Source organism: Centruroides sculpturatus, unplaced genomic scaffold (assembly GCF_000671375.1).
Source record: "Centruroides sculpturatus isolate CEXI.00-Female unplaced genomic scaffold, Cexi_2.0 scaffold2060, whole genome shotgun sequence".
Classification (NCBI taxonomy): Eukaryota; Metazoa; Arthropoda; class Arachnida; order Scorpiones; family Buthidae; genus Centruroides; species Centruroides sculpturatus.
Window position 1 is genome coordinate 4876 of NW_019386241.1, and position 23945 is coordinate 28820.

General features: G+C 29.1%; 1 protein-coding gene across 1 annotated transcript in view; it reads left to right on the top strand.

Annotated features, from left to right (window-relative positions):
• The first annotated feature begins 209 nt into the window (after positions 1-209).
• Positions 210-23945, top strand: part of LOC111614231 (ataxin-2-like) — a 57948-nt gene continuing 34212 nt past the window's right edge. The window contains exons 1-2 of the mRNA XM_023355612.1: positions 210-279; positions 21554-21607. Coding sequence (XP_023211380.1) covers positions 21584-21607 — 24 coding nt within the window. The 5' untranslated portion in view covers positions 210-279; positions 21554-21583. The remainder of the gene's footprint in view (positions 280-21553; positions 21608-23945) is intronic.

The following is a 23945-nucleotide window of genomic DNA, read 5'->3' on the forward strand; positions in this document are numbered from 1 at the left end:
CAATGAACCTTATAAATGAAATTCCAGTATAATTTATACTGGAATTTTATTTATAAGATTCATCAGTTGGCATTTTTTTTCTGTGAATTTAATGTCTACCTGAGATCTAAAGTATTGGTACAAAACAAATGATTATAGATGGTACTAAAGAAATTATAATAATAAGCATATAATTCACTGATGATTTAATGTTTTCTATAGTTTATTTATATAAGTATTTTTTATTTCTCATTTAGCAAACCAGGGAGACCGAGAATACCATTGGAAAAAACATATGCAGTAAGTACATATTTGAAATTATGATTGCATTCATAACTTATGATTAACTTATTGACTTACCTTTGAATTTATATTGGATTAAATATTTCACAGTTATCTAGACTTGTGCTTCTCAAACCAAGGGACCATGAACATTTAAATACAGGTATATATTAAATATCCCTTGTACAACATGGTTTCACTCTAATATGGTTTTGGAAATCCTCCATACAAAATTTCACAAGTTTTAAGTGTAAACTTCGTTATTTGATATATATATTTGATTCTGATGAAACCGTGTTGTTGTTATTATGCTGTTTCTTTGCAGACACACTAAGGTGACATATTTCAACACTTGGCAAATTATTCACTATTTATTCAGTTGGTGATATATATATATATTTTTTTTATTCAAGTAAGCACGTGCCGTCTTAAATTTGCCCATGGATTATAGAATATTGAAATTTTCAATTTGTTCTGTGCCTTTTGTCAGGTTTACTTTAATGAAAACTGATAGAATTTTTTTTCTTCCTTGCCCTAGCTTTCTATCAACTAGCTTTCAGACTTAGCTGTTAAGATTGTCATCATGTTTTGTTTTTGTAGATTAATCTTTGTATTTAGTAAAATTTATTTAAATGTGTTTAGGTAAGTATTGTGACTGGAGGGTCAGCACCTCTTTAGTGCCTTGTCAGGACTGACACCACTGTGTCTCGTTTGACACGAAAGCCAAGATGGCATGTTGATTCAGATTAGGGTATAGGTCACGAGAGTGGCTTCATATGCAGGTGATCGGATTCTGGATGGAGGACAGAGAGACAATCCAATGGAAGTAAAGTCTTCAGATACGAAAGTTAACAACTAAATAACCATTTATGTTCAATGAAGGGAAACACATGATACAATATACAATAGATATATTAGGTTATATCGACTTAGTTATTCTTATAGTGGTCATGAGAGAGAGAGAGAGAGAGTTCACGCGATACACGTGGGGATAAATACCTTGTAAAGGATCTTGGTTGTGATGTTCTGAGGATAGAGGAGCTAGAACAAAAATATATATATATAAAATAATGAAGTTTACACTTAATGGCTTGCAGCCTCTTGCACAACTGGCTTGCAGCAGATCATGATCTCCTATCAGCTGGTTGGACAGAAAGGAAGAACGTTCTGGAGGACAGTTCTTATTCCAACAGTTCTGAGTTAAAAATAGATACAAAATAAATTCACTATTTATTGCACCGGAATGACAAAAATTTTTAAAAATAGATAATATGGCCGTAGGTGAGGAGGTATCTGAAAATGAGGTATCCTAAGGAGCACAGGGTATCCATAAATTAGAACATGGAAAAATGAGTGGTCTGATTGAGGAACTGGCAACAACTGATTCTTTGGCCATCAATTTTGATAACCAATCGCCTGTGTATGAAGCTGCTTGAGTGACCTACATTCTAATTCGTATCAACACGCTGTCTCAGCTTCCGTGTCAAACGAGACAGGATATCCCTCTGGTCAGTGTTATTAAATGTTTTTTTTTTTTTTTTAACCATAGGTAAGTAATCGTTTGTAAAAATGACAAACGAATTACAGTAGTATCTTGGTACTTGAACTGTTCCCAACTGGAACAATTCAGTATTAGAGCACAAATTCTGGAAAAAAATTACTCGGTACTCAACTGAACAAACATGACCTGCTAGAACAAATTATTAATTAATAACATATGTTTATTTTGTCATCCATAGAAAATTATGATAAAAATAAAAAGATGAAGACATTGCTGATATTTCTGATCAGAAGATCAACAAAAAAGCTCAGATGATGATGATACTTTGAAAAAATAAGCCCTTGTTTAACTAAAATTAACAGTAATTTTAAATGTGCTTGTTAGTTAATTATTGATTGGAAATAAAGTATTGATTGCTTTAATAAACATATTCTCTTAGTAACAAAAAAGAAGAGTATACTTTTGCAAACTTATGAACCTAACCCTATGTTTGCATTTGTTCTTTGTTTCGTATAACACAGATTTGCAAAGCACTGCACTTTTTTGGAATGTATTTAACATGTTATATGAGGGATATCTGTATTTTAAAAATGATTTTCAGTGTTTTGATTTTAATGCATTCAGTTTAAAAAAAAAATTACTGTTAATGAAAATTTATTTCTTATGAATCAAAAGCATTAATTTTCTTTGGCACTAAAAAATTTAAGAAGCAATAATAAATGATTTTGTCCATTCATGGTTATAAAGCATTTCTTGATATTTGGTTGCCAGTAACTAATTAATGCAACTCATTTAGAATATTTTTGTTAACAATGTGTGTATGCTAGTATAAATATGTTATAGTCAGCTAATGAAAATAAAAGTTGTGAGTAGGAAAGTCAATTTGCAAAAATAGAGGAGCAAATTTAAAACTTTTCATATGAATAAAAAGACTGTATAATAAACTAATAATAAATATAAATCTAGAAGCTATGAAATGTTTTAATTAGATTTATGGAGCCTCAACACCAAAAAGTTTGGAAAGCACTAATCTAGAAAGATAATTTCAATTTTAATTTACTGTAGCTATAATTTTAAAGTATTATAAAATGGAAATTAAATAAATTTATATTTTTGTACATGGATTATACAGAATTTTTAAATAATAATTAATGGCTTTTTTCTTGTTTTCAAAGCCATGAAGTTTTACAGTTATGAGTTAATAACAGGATAAATTAGTTTTATTTAATAAAACATTTTAGTTTTATGTAGAGAAGACATGCCATAGTTCTGTCTTTATTTTATTTTTAATTTTACTAATTCAGCAATTATGAAAAAAAAATAGGATAAATTACTTTTATGTAGAGAAGACATGCCATAATTCTCTCTTATTTTAATTTTACTAAGTCATTGATCATAAAAAATATATAATTGTAAATTAGAAAAAATAATCATTTACACTATTGCTTCTCCAAGATTTTATGTGCATAGTAAGTCATGTGATGTTTTCTGATCNTAAAGTATTATAAAATGGAAATTAAATAAATTTATTTTTATTTATTTTTCTTTCTTAGCTATAGAATAGTTATTTTAAAAAAGCCAATTTTTATGGATTTTAGATTATAGAAGTTTAAATATTAGATTCTCAATAACCAAAAAACCAGAAAAAAATTTAAAGAATGCTGACATTTTTTTTGTTGGTTTTTTTTTTGTTATTGAGAGTAGTATTTTTATTTATAACCAGTACTCAGTGGTTGTTGATTATAGAGGTTGTTTTTAAATATACAGTAAATTTGCTTTATGTTGTTAATCTGTTCTAGAGATTCCATAACGTGTTTTGAAAATATTGTATTAATGTTGATTGTAATATGAGTCTAAAAATACATTGATATTAATACAATAAGACCCCACTTAACACTGATTTGATATAATGCGGTCTGCTTGAAGCCTAAAAAAGCTCAAAATTTACGCTGATTTAAATTATCGCGGCATTTCATTGATTCTTATGTAATATGATTATTTGAGAACATGAACCAATCAGCAAAAGATGGCAAAAAGGCGTACTTTCTTTATATCTATGTTTGTTTGGTGCAATTTTGGAAAAAATATGACATCATGGATGCCATAGGCAATATTGACTTTGCTTGACAAGAATTAACTGATAAATGCATGAACAGAGTGTGGAAGAAGTTATGGCTGAAGGTATCCAAGAGTTCTCGATGAGAAGAGCCTATTGCTGTATCGTTAGGTTCACAAAACTCAACCTAATCGATGCAGCAGGACTAGGAGATGTAGATGAGCAGGATATTGAAGAGTTACTGCAGGTTTCTCTGAGAGTCTTAACAATGACAACCTTCAAGAACTGGCAGAAGGAATTCATGTAGAACTGGAAAATAGAGATTCTGAAAATAAAGAACCCAAAAAATTTCTCTACAGATTTCCTTACTAAAAATTTGCTAACAATAATCAAAATTGTCGATAAAATTGTAGCAAATGATCCAGATTTTGAAAAGAGTGCAAAAGCAAAACGAGACATTTTGGATGCGATCTTCTGCTACTGACATTTGCTTAAGGAAAGAAAAAAGTGACAAATGAAAACTTCACGACTTTATTGCAAAAAAAACAAAGAATTTCAGAAAAGTCAGGACCTTCATCACAAAAAATGAACTTACATTTCTGTGTGCATATGTTTATGTATTATTTAACATGTATAATTATGCAAATCAATATAAAAAAAATTAAAGTAAAATTTGTTTATTTTTGGTCATGTGTTCCCCTATCTCTATTTACTCTGTTAAAATGACCTTATGTAATGCTGTTTCATTTGGCGCTTTGTTGTCTAGGAACACATCCCCTGCATTAAGTGGGGTCTTACTGTATTTGATAATCCATTTGAAGATCTCAGAATGTGAAAAGTATGCTACAGAATTCTATTATTTTTCTCCTGTTATCTAAACTTATAAAATTCTTGGTGACTGACAGAGCATGTTGATCCCACTGAACCTATAGTTTGGATTAACTACTAAACAATAAAGCCAAAATTGTATGTATCCTGTATGATGATGACTTTATACTTATACACATGTTACTGAACATAAGATTTCCTAAAACCCGGTTTTTACAACAGAATTATTAGTTTTATACAGTGCAATGAATAAATAAAAGTTATCAAAACATAATTTTAAAAAGTTTAAAAGAAATGGATTAAAAAAAGGGTTCATGTTTTACCTGGAGTAAATTGTTTTTCCTATACCAATTAAAATGATAAATGCAAGTTATTCAAAATGCTTACATTGCATCATTGATTGCCATATTTGTCATATGTGTTTGCTCACATGATCCAAATGACAATAATAATAAATCTCTTATAAAGTAAACATATTTATTTATGAATGTCAAAATATATTTTTAAAATGAATATTTGAAATTTCTTCTACTTTTATTCTGTTTGTTATTTTATGAAAATCAATATATACAGTAGATCCCCCTATAAGACGGTAGATACGTTCCGTTCTTTATGAATCAATTTTGTAGGAATCATAGTTTACGGACTACGGCTGTTTGAAAGGTTTTCTTTCATAAAATTAATCGATTCTAGACTAATTCGACTCAACATTTCCAAAATACGTATATTTTTTTGAAAATAATCCGTATAAACTACGTTATAAACAAAAAATTGTAGGATTGCTTACCGAGTGTGTACCGTTCGACTACGCCCGTTGCTAAAGCTTGGTTTCGTCGCGGAACAGCGCATCAAACCGCGGCCGCGATTTCTGATATTATTTTTCTGCGAAAACTTCGTTGACCTTTGGAGACATCCTTAATATAAATAATTTTTATGGCCGTTAAATAAGAAATGTTTCTTTCACAAGAAATGTATAAAATTACAGTACTGTATTAGACTTACGGTACCTAATTTACATACTGTACAGACGATAGTAAACTCAACTTACTCGCCTAAACTCTCTGTAGCGTGGCGCTGGACGGCGGAAAGTATATATATAATTATAATAAAGTTACAATAAATTAAGTTAATATATAATTATATGTACAGTACCTAATTTATATATAATTAATATATAATTATATGTACAGTACCTAATTTATATATAATTATATGAACAGACGATACTAAACTCAATTTATCCGCCTAAACGTCCGTAGCGTGGCGCTACGGACGGCGGGAAAGTAGTTCGGCTGCCCGATGACGTTTTACGTATTATAGGAGTTATTTTTACCGTTGTTTACGGATACTGCCACAATTTTTATAGGAATCATAACTATAGGAAACGGTTTTATAGGTGGATCTACTGTACTAACGTTTAAAATAATAATTTATATATTAAATTTATTTTTATTTTCAAATTAGACTACAAAAATTATACTAAAAATAATTTTAAAATTTTGAAATGGTACCAGGTTTCATGAGGTTTTTATAATTGTAAAATTGGTTTAAAAGTGAAATGTATAAACAAAATTATCTATAATATATTAAAAACATAATGAAATATTGCTTACCTGTGCTAATATGACAAAGTAAATTATGATTAAATTGAGTACTAATAAGTAACATTTTGAATTAACAATATTGAACTAGATAAGCAAACTTTAGTTATATTTAGCATTTGTTTACTGATGGAAATTACAATGACAAATGGTATTATAATTGATTTTAAAAGTTATACTATAACTATGGAGATATAACAAGCAATATGGGAAAGAAAACATTCTACAATATCTTTATTTTCACTTCAAAATTGAATTAATGCAATTCTAAAGATTTAATTTTTTAATCTTGTCTTCATATCATTATAGGTTGATTAACAATTTATCTGAAATGGATTTATAATTGGAAGAAGTATTGATGCAGTACTTCATCATAATCTGTTTTGTACAAATCACTTCTATGGATTTTATGTATTTTTAATTTTTGTATTAAGAAATTTGGGACTTTAAATTATATTTTCTAGAGTTGTTTTGATTGTTTAGAGTTAAAAGTTGTTTTATTATTATTAGCAAATTAAAGAATAGAAGTAATAATGTACAATGCGAATGATTCTTTAATTAAAATGTAATATATTGATAAAATATTACTTAAGTATTATTTTGTATTAAATAATATAAAATTTATTCAAAAATAAAATATCTAGAACATATATAGAAAACAGGCTTGAATTATGCTAATAATCAAATGATGAAGTTAGAGTAACTATTAAGTTAGAACTTGATTAATTAATTACACAGATACGCCATAATTTGGACTAAAGATAGATGCTTAAATTGCCATCTTGTATTAAATAAATTAGAAATAAATTAATTAATTTAGATTATTCTGGAAGTAAAGATCAGCTCAGAGTAATATTTAAACCTGCAACTTCTGCTTACTTGCAAATGAATTGCTGATTACACTACCTGGACTTCTAGACTTTTAATTAGTTTGGAAACAAAGATTGGATGGAGGTTCAGCTATCATAATGGCAAGCAAAAGTTGTGGGTTTCAGTCTTGTTCTGGATTAATATTTTTTTCCAGAATAGTCTAAATTTATTTGTTTCTAATTATTAAATTTAATACAAGATAGATAGTTATATTACCATCTTTAGTCTAATACAATAATATATATATCTGTAATTAATTAGTTAGAGCCAGACTATCAGGCTAGTCTTATCATTTTACTATAAAAAAATATTTTACAGTTCATATACTATAATTAATCTATTATATCTATATATATATAAAAATGGACGTGTGTGTGCCTATATTTCACTCTGCAGTCGAAACTACACATCGCACATGAATGGTGTTTGTGTGTGGTAGTAGCCCCAAGTTTCCCATCGTGCACTATGGTGGTTGCGTCTCGATAGCTATATGGGTGTGGGATATATGGGGGTTGAAAGTGGTTGACTTCTAAAATGTATAACAATGGAAGTGTTAACAATGGATGTGATAAGAATGGAAGTGTTGAGTAACAAAGGAAGTGTTAAGATAAAGTGGCGTGCAAGATTTACAGGCGCAGATGCGTTTTTTTGCATTTTTGCAGGAAATCAAATATATTTTTAGACCCATGTAAAAATTCTCTAATTAGTCTGGAAACGGGGAACCTAATTCTTGCATTCTGTGAAAACGGGTAAGATTGGCTATAATGTAATCTTAATCTTAAATGTTTTGGATTAGTTGAGGACCGTTATGTGTGAGTAGTGGGGATGGCTTTTGGAGACATGTGACACACATGCTTCAGTTGATTTTTCATAAGTAAAAATGTATGAATAACAGAAAAAAGTGAATAGTGAAGTGTGAAAAGTAAAAATATACAAAACAATGCCAAAGCGTAAGAAAGAATTTTTGCAGTCTTGAATCATATTTCAAAGGCAAAAGATGGCACGGAGAAATGAAACCACAGAAGAAAGAGAAATACATCTAACATTGCTACAAGAAAATTATCAATGAAACAGAAATAATCAGACAGAAGAGCAACTTGAAAATTATAGGGAAACACATCAAATCAGAGAAAGATTATGTAGAGGAAGAGAAACAGTCTTTTATATATATATAAAAAAAATTATATTACATATAAATGTACGAACAAATAAAAACCCAGCGAAGCAGGTACTTNATGGACTAACTTCAGACACAGGAATTGGTCATTAAATACTAGTGACTAATTAAATACAGGTGATTTTTGGGACTCTATTTTAGCTATCAATGAATTAGTATGGTATTTAATGATTGAATATGATCTTCAGGTTTGTTTGTTTGTTTATATATATATATATATATATACACACGTTCTTGGTTGCCTTGTTGATTTCATTTGCTGATGATATTGCTTACCAAGTGTAGTTCTCTGCAGGCAGCAAGAAGTATTGTGGCACAATGCAACTTATGAAAAGGAGGTGCAGAATATTTTCAGAATCGAAAATTTCATTCAAACATGCACAAAATTTTCCCAAAATTATAGTGCACAAAATATACAAGCATACAACAATATCAATTGTTATTTTTAAATTTTAAAATACTTTTAGATTTAAACTGCTTTATTAGCAAGGTTGAGGCCAAAGTTTTAAATGCAAAAACATGTACATCAGATGTTCAGCACTGCTTTTTTATAAACGTAGAAGTTTGACAATGGTGTTTGGATAGTCATTGGAAGTGGAATCATGCTCGACATTCCAAACACCATTGTCAAACTTCTAGGCTTACAGGAAAGCAGCACTGTACATTTGAAGTGCACGTTTTCTCATTTAAAACTTCGGCCTCAACCTCACTATTAACTATGCAGTATTATAAGTTTGAGAGAAAAATCTAATACTCTTAATAATCTAGCCTTGATAAAAAATTTTCAAAAATTTTAAGTCTCTCTTTCTCACACAATTTACACTTTCAATCTGAGGGCAGGTGTTAATGAACTGATGAAAAAAAAGATTGTTAACAAAGAACCAAAAATGATAAATAACTTAATATTAATTCAAATGATATTATTTATCATTTTTTATTTTAATAATTTTGATTGCATAACAAAACAGTTTCTGATTTTTGAAACTTTTTCCCAGTTTATTAATATTTTATAAAGTTTTTAAAATTTATTAAAGGTCAAATTAAATAAATTTATATTTTTGTACATGGATTATACAGAAATTTTTAATAATAATTAATGGCTGTTCAAAGCCATGAATTTTTACAGTTACGAGTTAATAACAGGATAAATTAGTTTTATTTAATAAAACATTTTAGTTTTATGTAGAGAAGACATGCCATAATTCTCTCTTATTTTAATTTTACTAAGTCATTGATCATAAAAAATATATAATTGTAAATTAGAAAAAATAATCATTTACACTATTGCTTCTCCAAGATTTTATGTGCATAGTAAGTCATGTGATGTTTTCTGATCATAAGGGATGTGAGGGTCAGCGAATTTGTACAAAGTTGGTCAGGGAAAGTCATGGAATTTAAAACAAAAATTTGAGTAGGAACCCTGTATATATCAAAATGGCAACACCAGATATATCTAGTTCCAAGTTTATGTCATTAATTTAAAGTTCTTCTGTAACTCTATGCATTTTTCTCATTTAGGCAAACTAAGTCAAATGAATTTGAGTTAAATTTCATTTTATATTATAATATTGAAATATCACTGGATATTTCATAATTTTGCAATTTATGCAACCAGATACATATATGTACATAAATTGTAGTATAGAACAAAATATAGCTGAAATTTGATCCACAACCAATATCTCAACAATGATGACAACAATAGCTTTATGATATTTGGAAGAAAAGATCTAATAATCCTATTTTGTATCTTGCTGTAAAATCTCAATGAATAGTTACAGTAAAACAAAACTGCATTATAATACTGGAAAATAACCCTTTAGATTAGATAGCATCAACAAACTACAAGGAAAGAACCAAAGACTAATTCAACTAAATAGTAAAAAACTGAAAGTAATGGTGGTATTTGTGATACAACTAGAATAAATCAGATGTTAATGAACTAGAATGGACTAACTTCAGACACAGGAATTGGTCATTAAATACTAGTGACTAATTAAATACAGGTGATTTTTGGGACTCTATTTTAGCTATCAATGAATTAATATGGTATTTAATGATTGAATATGATCTTCAGGTTTGTTTGTTTGTTTATATATATATATATATATATAAACAAACAAACCTGAAAAATATGATGTACTGTGCTGAAATTTATAAATCTGACTCCATGTCTTTCTATTCTTTCATAAGAAAAGGAAGAAATATAGTTAGATTTATAATTAAGAAAAAGTTTGTAAGAACTGTTATGAAATGTAATGCTGTAAGTGAATGCTTAATTTGTAGATTTTTATATGGAATGCATATTAAAATAACTATTATTTAGATTTGTGCATCAAAACAGATGCAAAAGATAAAATTGTTCATTTCTATGGCCAAGTAGAAGCAGAAATTGGTAGAATATGCAAACATGATACAATGATAGTGACAAATAATTGGAATACAGAAGTACAAATATCCACTGGTTGGTAAATATGAGCTTCACAACAAGAAGTGAAACTGGTGACAAATAATTTTCTTATTCTTTATTTCAACAATGCAACTGATGATTGCACACACAGACTTCATCTACTGGAATGTAAAACATCAAATTGATTATATCTGTAAAATAAAGGATTCAAAACCTCAATATTATTAACAAAGATTAAATCTGGAGCCAACTCTACTGTAGCTATTAGTTTGCAAATTTGTTAAAATTGTATAGCAGCAAGCAAATCTGGAGTGTAAAAAAGTATGATGATAAAAACATTCTAATTTATTTATGAATTAGTTGTTACAGAAGTAGTCTTATGACCTGCAATGATCACACATAATAACAAAAACAATAAATATGTAAAAAAATTAAAAATAGCAACACAGTAAAGTTTTAAGTAAAATTGAAAATGCAAATAACACATAAAAATCAATGAAAAGTAATAAGATAGAATATAACTTTCAATTCAAGCAATAGACTAAACAGCAAAGAATTTTAAAATGAGAAGTAAAGTGAGGACTCTTCTAATTGCATCACATTGAGAACTGCATGATTAAGAAAGGACCATTTAGAAACATCTAGACATAAATTAGAATGGATTATGTCTGTCATATTGTGATTAACACAAGCAAGAACTCTCAAACCCAGTTTATTAGTGTAGCATTCTCCTTGAAAAATAAAGTTCAGTCAAAATTTTCAATTCATTTACTTAAAACAGGGAAGTCCATTCTGATGGCATACCAAGCTATGTTTGATTTTATATCAGTAAAAGCTAAAATGAAATCCATTTAGCAAATAAAATAAAAAAAATTACTCAAAATTAAACCTTGTGAAATTCCACATAGGGAGAAAAAGGATAAAATCCAAAAGTTGTCTAGTTTAACAGTAAAGGATTATATTATGTAGTTATTAAGCCAACAAAGAATATTAAGAGGTTAGTACAGAATCAGTCTGTTGAATGTCTAGATAAACAAGTATGTTTTTTTTCTTTGTTTAAAGTTGTCTAAAATAAAAGATTGAGTATATAAAAGGATTGGTACTTGTAGAATGGTTTTTTAACAAACAGCTGATTCTAGCATAAACTAAAGGATAAATATAATCAAACAAGCAGTGTTAAAATATTTTTAACATAGAAGAGGAGATTGATATTGACCTATAAGTAGTAACATTCTTTTTTTGGAATGGCAATTAAAATGAAGTTTTTCTGCTGATCAGGGATAAGGGCACAGGTAAGCAATTCAGAAAAAATTTGAGGGAGCAGAGAAGCTGCAATGGAAATGTTGTTAAGTTAAAAAAGTTGGACTATTTTTAATTTGATAACTTTGAAATGGTTTTACTAAAATTGTTAAATGAAAAGGCAATTTTCAAAAGCCAGTTTGCCTATATTTCATCATTTATGTTGCAATATCAGATGTCAACATCAAGCTGTCAATAATCTATCTATTCCATTGAATATTGTTCAAGGATTGATGAGAGATGTATCTTAGAGGAGTAAACTTTACGTGAAAAATTTTAGACTCTAAACTATTGTTTATCACTTTATTCATCTTCCTCTGATAATGAATCTAAAATTAAAATATTCATAATATTTATTGACATTCAAATTAAAATTTTTTCTAAATAGTCCCATATATTATATAAATACCTAGGATTTTTAGTATGTTTTCTTATATGCCATTGCATATGCATGTGGTTTCTTAGGATTTTCAGTTCAGATAAAAACTAACAACAACAATTCTAATCTAACCTTTTTAATCAGGCTATATGGTCAAATTCCATTAATACAAAGCTGAAGGGATTTTAAAATTAGCACTTTGTAATTATGAGGTTTGTAATTTGTTCATTGACCTCAGTGGAAAACTCTGGGCTAGAGTTTGTAGAACAATAAAGCTGTTGGATGTAACAGACTGACTTAGTTGCAAAATTGAATCTAGGAGTTGGACACATGTAAAACTTTACAAATTTAAAATTAACTTATTTGCTTGGATTTCAATGATGAAAGTTTGGTTTTAATTTCAAAATTACTAACTAGATTATGGTATTTAATATTGTAATTTGGTTTTTTTTATTATAATTATTTCTGTTATTAAAACAATAACTATCTCATAAAACTACAGATTTTTAATTGAAAATCTCCTGGTCATATAAACTTCCATGCTCCCAAGATGGTACGGCAGTTAATACATAAGCGTACTGTCCCAGGATTGAATTGAGACATGTCAAAAAACAAAGTAATTTTATGGATTTGATCTATTCTGTTGGGCCTCATCCCTCATCACCTGGAAGCCCATTATGGACCTGGAAAATAAGTCGTCTTAATACCCATAGGACAAAAAACAAAAAAATTTTAAGTTTCTTTAAAGCCAAATGATTGCCAGATTATATTGGGCCAAATTACAGCTTTATCAGGCAATTGTTTGCCCTCAATATAACTATTGAGTTTAAAAATATTTATATTTCCAGCTTTCAGTGTGCATGTCAACTATGTTAACTAATCATTCAGCATTTCCACAGTGTACAAAGTGCTTACTATAAGAGAGAGTAATTTTTCAGGTTGGAGTGAACATTGTTGGTGTGGTGTGTGCCTAACAATTGCATTGGCAATGATAATATTAATGTCATAAGCATGTGGCTAGCATTAAAATCAAAAAATGTGCCTCTGGTCATGATGTATCTTGTGTTTTTCTTTTCCATTTTGTCATATGTGACTTTGGGAATATTGGACAGTGTGTTTTATACTGTATTTTTGTGGAATGACCAGTATGCTACTAAAAATGGGGAGACCAGCATGCCAGAAACCCCAGGGTTACTGGCATGCTAGATAAACTGCAACTAAAATATAAAATTAATCAGATCTAACAAAATTACTTGTTAATTAAACGTTAAAGAAAACATTCATTGGAATACAATAAAATAACTACATTGTAATTTGACTGACTTAAAATCAGATAGTTTTTGTTTACAAGGCAATAAAACAATTAGTTATTTATTGACCTTAGTAGTAGTAGTTAGTTAGTTATCTAAACTGACCATCTACCTTGACCTTAAAAATAACACCTTTCTCTCAAATTTCACACAAAGCAGATATTAATGTGTAAGCCCAGATAATTTACAGAGAGTTCCTTAAATTTATTTTTGCATTTTTGAATCAAATAACAATAAAGTACACGTTAATAAAAAGCAGTTTTGGAATTCCATGAGTATTTTATATCATTAGAAAGAAAACAGAATGAAGAAATTGAACATATTATTGTAATTTTTGATGTAATGCTGACAGTTTCATAGTTTTAGAATAAAAACAACTTCATTTTTTTAATATGCCTTCTAGAGAGGGATGTATAACCTCACTTAAACCATCATGCTAGTTTTTACTATACAGAAATATCTGATTTCATGATCTCACCCATGTCAGTCATTCTGTGAAAATACAGTACTAAACAATGTAATGTAATTGAGCTGCAATTTGAAAAAATTGTAGACTTATAAATTCTCACTGTCGTCTATCTGTCTGTCCTTCCTTAATCTTAAGAATGGAATTATGTATATGAAAGTTGAGACCAGATGTGGAAAGCTTAGGGGCAAGAGACCCTGATTAGCTATATATGAACTTCTGATGCAAACTGGAAGATGCATTATTTCAATTCAAAAGTTTTTCCTGAAAGGAGTTAGATAGATGACTGGCATGACTCTGTTGCTAGCAGGAAAAGTATGATGTACTGTATAGAGCAGTGGTTCTTAGCCTTTTTATACTCGTAACCCACCAAATATTTCATAATTTTTTTGTGACTCCCATTTTTTAATAATAATTTATATTTGTTAAATTATCTATAATAAATTGATTTTTTTATTATTGCTTTACTTTTTTAATATAAGAAATGTAAAATATAACTTTATTATTTTATTATCTATTTAAATAACATTCAAACTCCACAATGAAACATAAAAGCTCATTAATTTTTAACAAAAAATAAAATAAGAAACATTTAAAAATTCATAGAAAAAACAAAAAATATTCAAAAATATCAATACGTACTTGCGAAAGGCAGCAAATTTGCATTGCTGCTGAAAACGAGAGGATTTTCTGCAAGAATTTGTATGCAAAATTTCAAGCATTAATAGTTTTAATAGTTTCTTAGAATTACTTTGAAATAAAAGAAGTAAATAGTGCGATGTAAATAGCATATTTGCATTTATTTCTTCTGTACTAACAAAGTTGTATGTAGGAAAAAATAAGAAATAAATAAAAAAACTAAATACGATAACTTTATCTTTCTTATTTCACTTTTCAAATCTTTCGAGACTGCATATTTTAATATCAAAAACACTTACTAAAACCCTTTTCCTGCAGCCAATGTTTATTAGAAAAACTTTCTAACGTTTTCGGTCTTGTTAAAAGACCTTTCTCAAGAGAAATAGATTAAATAAACAACAAAAATTGTAGATCGAACGCTTAGTACAAATAACACGTTTTTCAAATCTTTCGAACTAGCTTATAATCCGTTGCAAATGACGTCAGTGTAAACTTAGCAACGGAAATATAAAAAGATTACATAAATATCTAAATATAAATACCTATAGTTACCATCTCCCTACATCATTCAAAAAATACGTAACCTGAGATACATATTAACTACTTCCCTCAATTATTAAGCCTTAAGAAGAGAAACTTACCACATAATGAAGGAGTTTTAACAATGGAATATAATGCTTCGCTGACTAATATTTTTCGACGCATCGGAAAGGCCCAGAACAAAAGAATCCTATATAAAAGAACCCTCACCATGTACCAACTATTACGATCTGATAAGGATTTAGTGGACAGAAGAACACTCCCCGGGGTATATAAAATTCCAGTTACGGACTCAAGGCGACGTAGTAAATTAATGTATGTAGGGGCAACAGGAAGATGTATCAAAGACAGGTTAGCAGAACATCAAGCAAATATAAGAAAAAAACAACCATGCACTGCGCTAGCCACCTACGTTCTAGCGGACCAGCAAGACGTCAAAGTTGAATGGGACCAAGCAAGACTAATACAGATAGTCCGCGACAGGAAACACCGGCATTACACGGAAGCCTGGCAGATTTGTAAGGCAAAGCATAAANGAACGTAGGTGGCTAGCGCAGTGCATGGTTGTTTTTTTCTTATATTTGCTTGATGTTCTGCTAACCTGTCTTTGATACATCTTCCTGTTGCCCCTACATACATTAATTTACTACGTCGCCTTGAGTCCGTAACTGGAATTTTATATACCCCGGGGAGTGTTCTTCTGTCCACTAAATCCTTATCAGATCGTAATAGTTGGTACATGGTGAGGGTTCTTTTATATAGGATTCTTTTGTTCTGGGCCTTTCCGATGCGTCGAAAAATATTAGTCAGCGAAGCATTATATTCCATTGTTAAAACTCCTTCATTATGTGGTAAGTTTCTCTTCTTAAGGCTTAATAATTGAGGGAAGTAGTTAATATGTATCTCAGGTTACGTATTTTTTGAATGATGTAGGGAGATGGTAACTATAGGTATTTATATTTAGATATTTATGTAATCTTTTTATATTTCCGTTGCTAAGTTTACACTGACGTCATTTGCAACGGATTATAAGCTAGTTCGAAAGATTTGAAAAACGTGTTATTTGTACTAAGCGTTCGATCTACAATTTTTGTTGTTTATTTAATCTATTTTTCTTGAGAAAGGTCTTTTAACAAGACCGAAAACGTTAGAAAGTTTTTATAATAAACGTTAGCTGCAGGAAAAGGGTTTTAGTAAGTGTTTTTGATATTTCACTTTTCAATACGATATTCGGTTATACATCAATTTTCTTTTTATTATATTCTGAAGGAAATTTTGCATAATTTGGTGGCCCCCCCGGCAAACTTCTTACGAATCCCCAGGGGGCCACGCCCCCCCCTGTTAAGAAACACTGGTATAGAGGCAAAACCATTGGCATAGCCAGAGTTTTGTTATGGGGGCCTAGTAGAGGCCAACCTGACACAAAATTGAATTATTTCAAATTATTGCTCATTAAAATGAAATTTCCATAAGAATCGACAATAACTTAACACACAAAATATGAAACTTTTTTTAATCATATGTTCTCATAACATTAATATCAAACTCTAGCAATGCCTTAAACAAAAATTAACCAATCAATTATTTTTTTACCATTCTTTAATATAGTTCACCGTCTTTAATCTAGCTAGATATAGACCAAGGATGGTCAACAGTCTTTTCGTCTGGGCCGAATTGGAAAGAGAACTTTTTTTACTGCCCAAACCAGAGGCGGCTCTAGCAAGATTTTCATGTGATGCGAGATCTTATTGTGCCGTCAACCCGCAGAGAGACTAAACTGTACATAGAGATTACAGATACGCTTTTCACATTGGACACAGAAAGCCGTTGACCTTTTTATTTTTTTCTATAACTTTAAATTGTGAGGGTATAGGGAATTGCCGCAGATATCCATTCCAGCAATTATTTGAAGTTAAGCCCAATATTTAGAGATTAATTGCGTGCCACATAAATTCATTAAGTGGGCCGTATGTTGGCTGTACCTGATCTAGAGTTTTAGTGGGTATACTACACCCAATTAAATTAGCTTCAGTGTTTTATTTTTTTTTTGCAAATTGGCTCAACACTTTTTTGGCTGTAATTTTCTGGGGAGGGCACCAGGTTAACTGGGGGGCGTGCTCACCCATGCCCCTTCCTGGCTATGCCCATGGGCTAGACACTACTAATTTGAGGTGGAGAGTATATATTTTAAATTAAATAAATTAAAAATATGATTAAAAATTGCAGCCTGGCATTATAATGATGTCACAGTAAGTAATTGCTCATTGTTATTGAATTCATGGGGCCATGACAAACTTCATGTTATATATCAACTGATATTTTGCATTTACTGAACTTATTAACAAAATATCTTTCCTTGTCCAATGGACCACAGATCTACTTAGTTTCAATGTAGACTTTGCATAAACTAGTAACATATTAATTAGTGCAGTTTGACTGTATGTCTGAATAACATGCTCAAATAGTCTGTAAACATCCCTTTACTTTTTGGTTAATAGGGAAGGTGGAATCTTCCAGAAATGTCCAATAATATGAACAAAAAGACTGTAGAGAGGTGTTTCTAATATGTAAGATTTCAGTACCAGTGTAGAATCTAAGATAACTTTTAACAAAAAGTTCTAAACAGATGATGGAATGATCAAATGAAAATCTCAATGCAGGTGTTCTAGAGATATTTAAGCAGATAGAAAAAGCAAGATCCAAGAAGTTAAACCTAGTAAGAAATTCAACACCCTAAAAATAAAAAACTATCGAGTTTAAAAAAATAACTCTGAAGAATCCAACCAAGAAATAGCATAGCATTAGACTATGACAGAATCATGATACAAAAAAAGCAAAGCTTTTTTTGTATCATGATTGTCATATATAAAAAAAAATGAAAACTGTCATGATATAAAAAAAAATGCAACTATTTATCAGTGTTACAAAAAACGATTTATTTTGCACATAATTTTGACTATTATGTATATAACTGTCCTCTTTAGGCAATATTGTTCATAGAGAACAATGTTTGAATTCAAGAAATAGAACATTTGTGTGATGTAGCTTTTTGTATTAGTATTTGGCATCTATAGTTAGTTATATTTTATTACCACTGAAGATATGGAAGATATATCTTCACTCTGAAAATATTGTAGTGTGTAGTGATTATTGGTCTGATATTTTTATTGATATTAACTGTCCATGATCTGCAACCTACATATGAGGGAATTTCTGCTATTTCTGTTTTTTGGTCCTCTATATCTTTGCCATCATGAAAAATGATGCTGTGCCACTGCCAGAAGACATTAGATAAATTGAAATTGCACAGACTAGAATTTTGCTATAAGAAAGTATTTCTGTACCATATATAGATTTTTATCTCTTAATGGGGCATAAACCAAATGATAATCAAAGAAATTTTTGGAATATTCATTGTCAATATAAAATTCCTATATTCAAATGCTTTTACATTTATAGAAGAATTAAAAAACATTAAGAACATTGCTTCTTTTCTGATAAGAATGAAATACTGACAATAATCAAAATTGTGGTTGACTAATAGACTAGGAATATCTGGCATATCATGAAAAAGCCAGTTTTTAGTAATTATAAAAAAAATTATAATCATCATTAATAACAAAGTGAATGGAGACACTTTTTACAAAATGGGGACACTACTGAAATCATTTAAGGTATGAATCTATTTTTGTGTTATTGGAGGAATGGTAAGATGTAAATGAATCAAATCTCAGTGATTGTCACATTCCAAGTCAATATTGCCTTAGTTCAGACAAAGTACACTTGAAGTACTTGCATTGATATTGGCATGCCTAGCTTTCTTACAATCTGTAAACAGTATATCATTTGTTTGGCATTAGTCAATTTGGGCTTTACTGTTCCTATTGAATTTTTCTTTCTAATGATGTACATTTCTTACATTTCTGTTTGTATTTCCTTTGCAATTTCTTTGACACCATGAAAGTTTTCTTCAACTCAGCACACTTATCAGCTTATAACTTCACTCATTTTTATTTTATCAGTTATTATTGCTAAAAAATATTTTAGATCCTGTTATTCTCTCCAAATTGACATCAATTTCAATGAACTATCTCGTTCTTGGCCTCTGTGCTCTGAGTGGTAAGGGGCCTAAAACCACAAATAAAAAATAAAAAAAATCTATCTCTTTTCAATCTAATGTTACATGGTGCTGCCATTTTTAATGTTCATGCACAAGTGGTAATCCTTCCCTTCATTGCTGCATTCCTGTGCTACTCTCCATTTTAGATAAAGACATAAACTCACTATCCAACAAAATTTAAATAATTAGATTATTATTTATAGTTTGAGATATAAGTGTGACAAATCTTGAAATTTTTGATGGTTCAAGTTTTTATATAATGGAGTTAATTTAAAGATGTATTCACATCAAAAATTTAAGTGATCTTTTAATTCTATTACTAAGTTGACTGACTCATTGCCTTAGATATAAATGACAGAGCACTAGAAAGTTATGGGAAAGTTTTAAAAACTTGTATGTGAAGAAGTGTTTACAAAAAACGAAAAAAAAAAACAAAAATTATAACTAATATAAATTTTTATTTAAATAGAGTTTTACTTGCTGCAAGATCTAAAATCTTTAATCTCATCAAGTTACTTATTAAAATTAAAGTGTATTCATTAAATAATTATTTCAAATTATTTGATTATTTGATTGAACCAAGTATGTTTTATGCTTTTCCAGTTTAGGGCAGTCTTTTAGTAGACAAATTTGAACCAATAGTTATTCTATTTTAAGCAGGTGTTCCATATTAATTAATAGTTCTATCTCAGGACCTGCAGTGAGAATGGAATTGGGAAGACCTCCTTTGGCTGTTGGACTGTCGATAAAATTTTTTAGATTTTGGAGAAAACTTATTGACCTACCGAATGATGACTTTCAAAAGTTGATATATATAAGACTTTCACAGATAGATGGTAATTTTTTTTGAAGCTATGGCCTGCTATTGCTAAAGGATTACTAAGTAATATTGGATTGCCCTCTAGTTATATGTATTTAAGTGAAACTTTGTTCTTTTTGGATTGTGATCAATGATTAAGAGACTTGGCTAAAAGGTGTTCATCATTTGAGTGAAAGAGGTTGGAACAGTGAACTTTTTCTTAATGGAATGTGGAGTCCATCACCTTATTTACTGTCTAATTTGAGTTATAAAATAAAGTCATTTGCTGCACAATTTAAACTAAATAGGTTTTTGATAAACCTAAATGGTAAAATAATTAATATCTTATGTGACTCCGAATGTTCTTTTATGGAACAACAGCAATGGATATGAGCAAACACCTTGAATCTTGCAATATTCTTTTGGCTGTTTGAGTTGCTATACTGCCATCTGATTTTTGTTACCAAATTTTATTTGGTGATAGTTTTGCAATGCTAAACTTTGTATAAATTATATAATTTCTTTGTTCATGTATCAAACTTAAAATAACAAATTTTTTTAATCCCCTTTGTAATAACACTTGTTATATCAAATAAAGATTGATTGATTGATAAATTTTTATCTTCTTAATTTTAATTTTTTAACGTTACTTAAATTTCATGTTAAAACATATGTAACTGTATTCTAATATTTGAATTTTCAAAATATTCTGTTGTAAAAGATTCTACATTTGAATGTTTGAAATGTTATGTTTAAATAGCTAAAAGTGGTTTGTAAATTTGTGAAGAGCTTTAACAGAGTAATTTCAAGCATAAATTCAAAAATTCTCCATTAAAGCATTTTGAATATATACTCAAAAACAGTTTTTGTGAGTTTATGTTCAAAAACATTTGGAAGTTTTTGAGATATTTGTTTCATTAAAGCATTTTACAAATTTTTAATTGCATTTTCTGATTAATTTTGCATATTATGACATTACTGGCTAAAAAATTATTAGAACTTAACAAGTCAATTGAAAAGTTAATCTCAGCTAAACAATTTTTGGGTTCAAAACTCATTTTCAGAATGAAAATTTTAAAATATTTTTGAACTAAATATTCCAAAAGAAAATTACAGTTTACTGAATCTGATATTAGTTTTATTTTGTTGGTTGTATTTATTTGCTCTAAAAAAGCAACTATGAAGCATATTTGAAAAGCAAAAGACTGACTTAGTCTTTTTCCAGCACTTAATTTTCTATTTATGCATATAATTCATATATAATTTTATTGAAGATTATATTTTTAAATATTTACAGATTGAAGGCGTCTACAGTAATGCAAGGTTCATGCATGCTGCTGCTTCATTAGTGGTAAATATTAATAGTAATTATATTATATTACATTGAGCAAGTAATTTAAGTTTAGCATTATTTATTCAATAAATTGGTCATTAATGATTATAATAATAATAAACCTTAAACTTTAATAAAAACATATATATGACACTATAGAAATCTGCAATATTGAACATGTGTCACATAGTTAGGAAGTTTCTACACATGGACACATACTCCAATAACACAGAAGCTTAATGTGTAATATCCATTGAGTTTATCACAAAAGCCTAATGTTACACTTGTTTGGGCAGTTATGCCTTGACTTTATTAATTCAGCATTGCACTTAGCATCAGTATCAGCTGAGCATGATATTTGCAACATAATAATTTCCAGCCACATGAATTTCTTAAATTATATTTATCTTTATTATTAATTAAATTTTTTAAGTTTTGCATAATATATTTTAATCTATTTATTTTTATTATGAACAATTGGAATATATATCCTGTTAAATTATTGACATCATTAAATGATAATAAGTTTATTAGATTTTCAAAGAATTTTTTATGTATAAAATTATTTTATATGTAGAAAATAGTAAGAAAACACTATTCAAATTATTATTTTTTAATACAATTTTATTGTTTTAAGTGAATGTAGAAACATAATGTAATTTGAATAAAATATAAAAATGTAGCAGAGACGTTAATAGTAGTGCAGATTGTCAAATGACAGTTATTAGACAACAAATTTGCTCTACTGATCTTTTTACAACTACTATAAAATTCTCCTGTCTGAGCAAAGCTGAGCTAACCTAATGTAACTTGATCAGACAAAAAAATTAACACACGTAAACTGGAACGATATACTACAAACAACAATTAACACCTCAATACTACTTCCAGCAGTCAAAAGATTTTAATATTCTAACGTTTTCGGCCGTCTTTTAGAGGCCCTCTTCAGGATGAAACATTAAAAAACAGTTCTATCTTTTGAAGGATTCTAATAATCGAATACAGCTGTGTTCCCTGGGAACACAGCTGTATTCGATTATTAGAATCCTTCAAAAGATAGAACTGTTTTTTAATGTTTCATCCTGAAGAGGGCCTCTAAAAGACGGCCGAAAACGTTAGATTATTAAAATCTTTTGACTGCTGGAAGTAGTATTGAGGTGTTAATTGTTGTTTGTAGTAACTTGATTTGATAACTATTGAAAATTTTTATAATGCCATCTTGTGAAAATCATTCAGAAATAACTTAATACAAATTTTGAACTTTTAAACATTGGTTTATATAAAGGGTTGCCAAACCATGTTGTAATAGAAGTCATATATCATCTGCCAAAGTTACATGAGAGTCATGTCATCTGTTGGAACAGTATTTTATATTATATATAGTTAAAATGCTATAGTTATCATAGTTCTGTACTATTTTATGACTGGATAGATAAATGTTTAAATCCTTCAACTTTATTTATTTATTTATTACAATTACTTTGACTATACCCTTAGCATTCAGTTATCTGTTCAAGGTTAAGTTTTTAGCTGTGTGTATATCACACTACATAATAGTCAGTGAACTTATATATATATACATACAGTACAGCGTCGATTATCCAAATCAATTGGGGACTGGGGTTGTTCGGATAACCTATTATGTACGAAAAAACATATTAACCTATCCCGTGTTGAAATTTTTCTCCGTTGCGTGTCGCTTCGCGTTGAATTTTCGTCGATGTTAAGCCTAACATAAACTTTTTAAAATAATAATCGTGACTATTGTATCGTTAAAAATTATTCCTTTTTTTTGTACAAGCAAAATAAATATATTGAAAAATATAAAAACAGTAAAAAATTATACTTCAGAAGTTAATTTAGTATCAAAAACGTAAAATATTTGAGTATCCCAAGACATAGCCAAAGATTGCAGCGCCACAGCACTGGCGAAAATTTAAATTTGCCAACTGGAATTCTTTCGGATAATTGACTTTCGGATAATCGACGCTCTACTGTATATAACTCATTATAAACTTGTTGTGTGCGTGTGTGTGTGTGTGTGTGACAAGTTTATAATAAGAAATTGTATAAATATACAAGAATCACTATAAGAATCTAGAAGAACTAGATGCAATTGCAACTTGCAAACTTTGGTTTAGCCACTGTTGGCTTATGTGTATTTTCTAATTTTTCATAAGCCAATGTTTAAAAATTAGAATTCAAAATTTACATTTTAAGACCTACAACAGGAATGGAAACCTTTTTGATTCCACATACGTAGCTTTAAAGATGTTTATTCATGCCAAAGGTTTAAACTTCAAATAATGATATTTAAATAAATTAAATGAATATGCTTTAACTAGAATTAATGTAA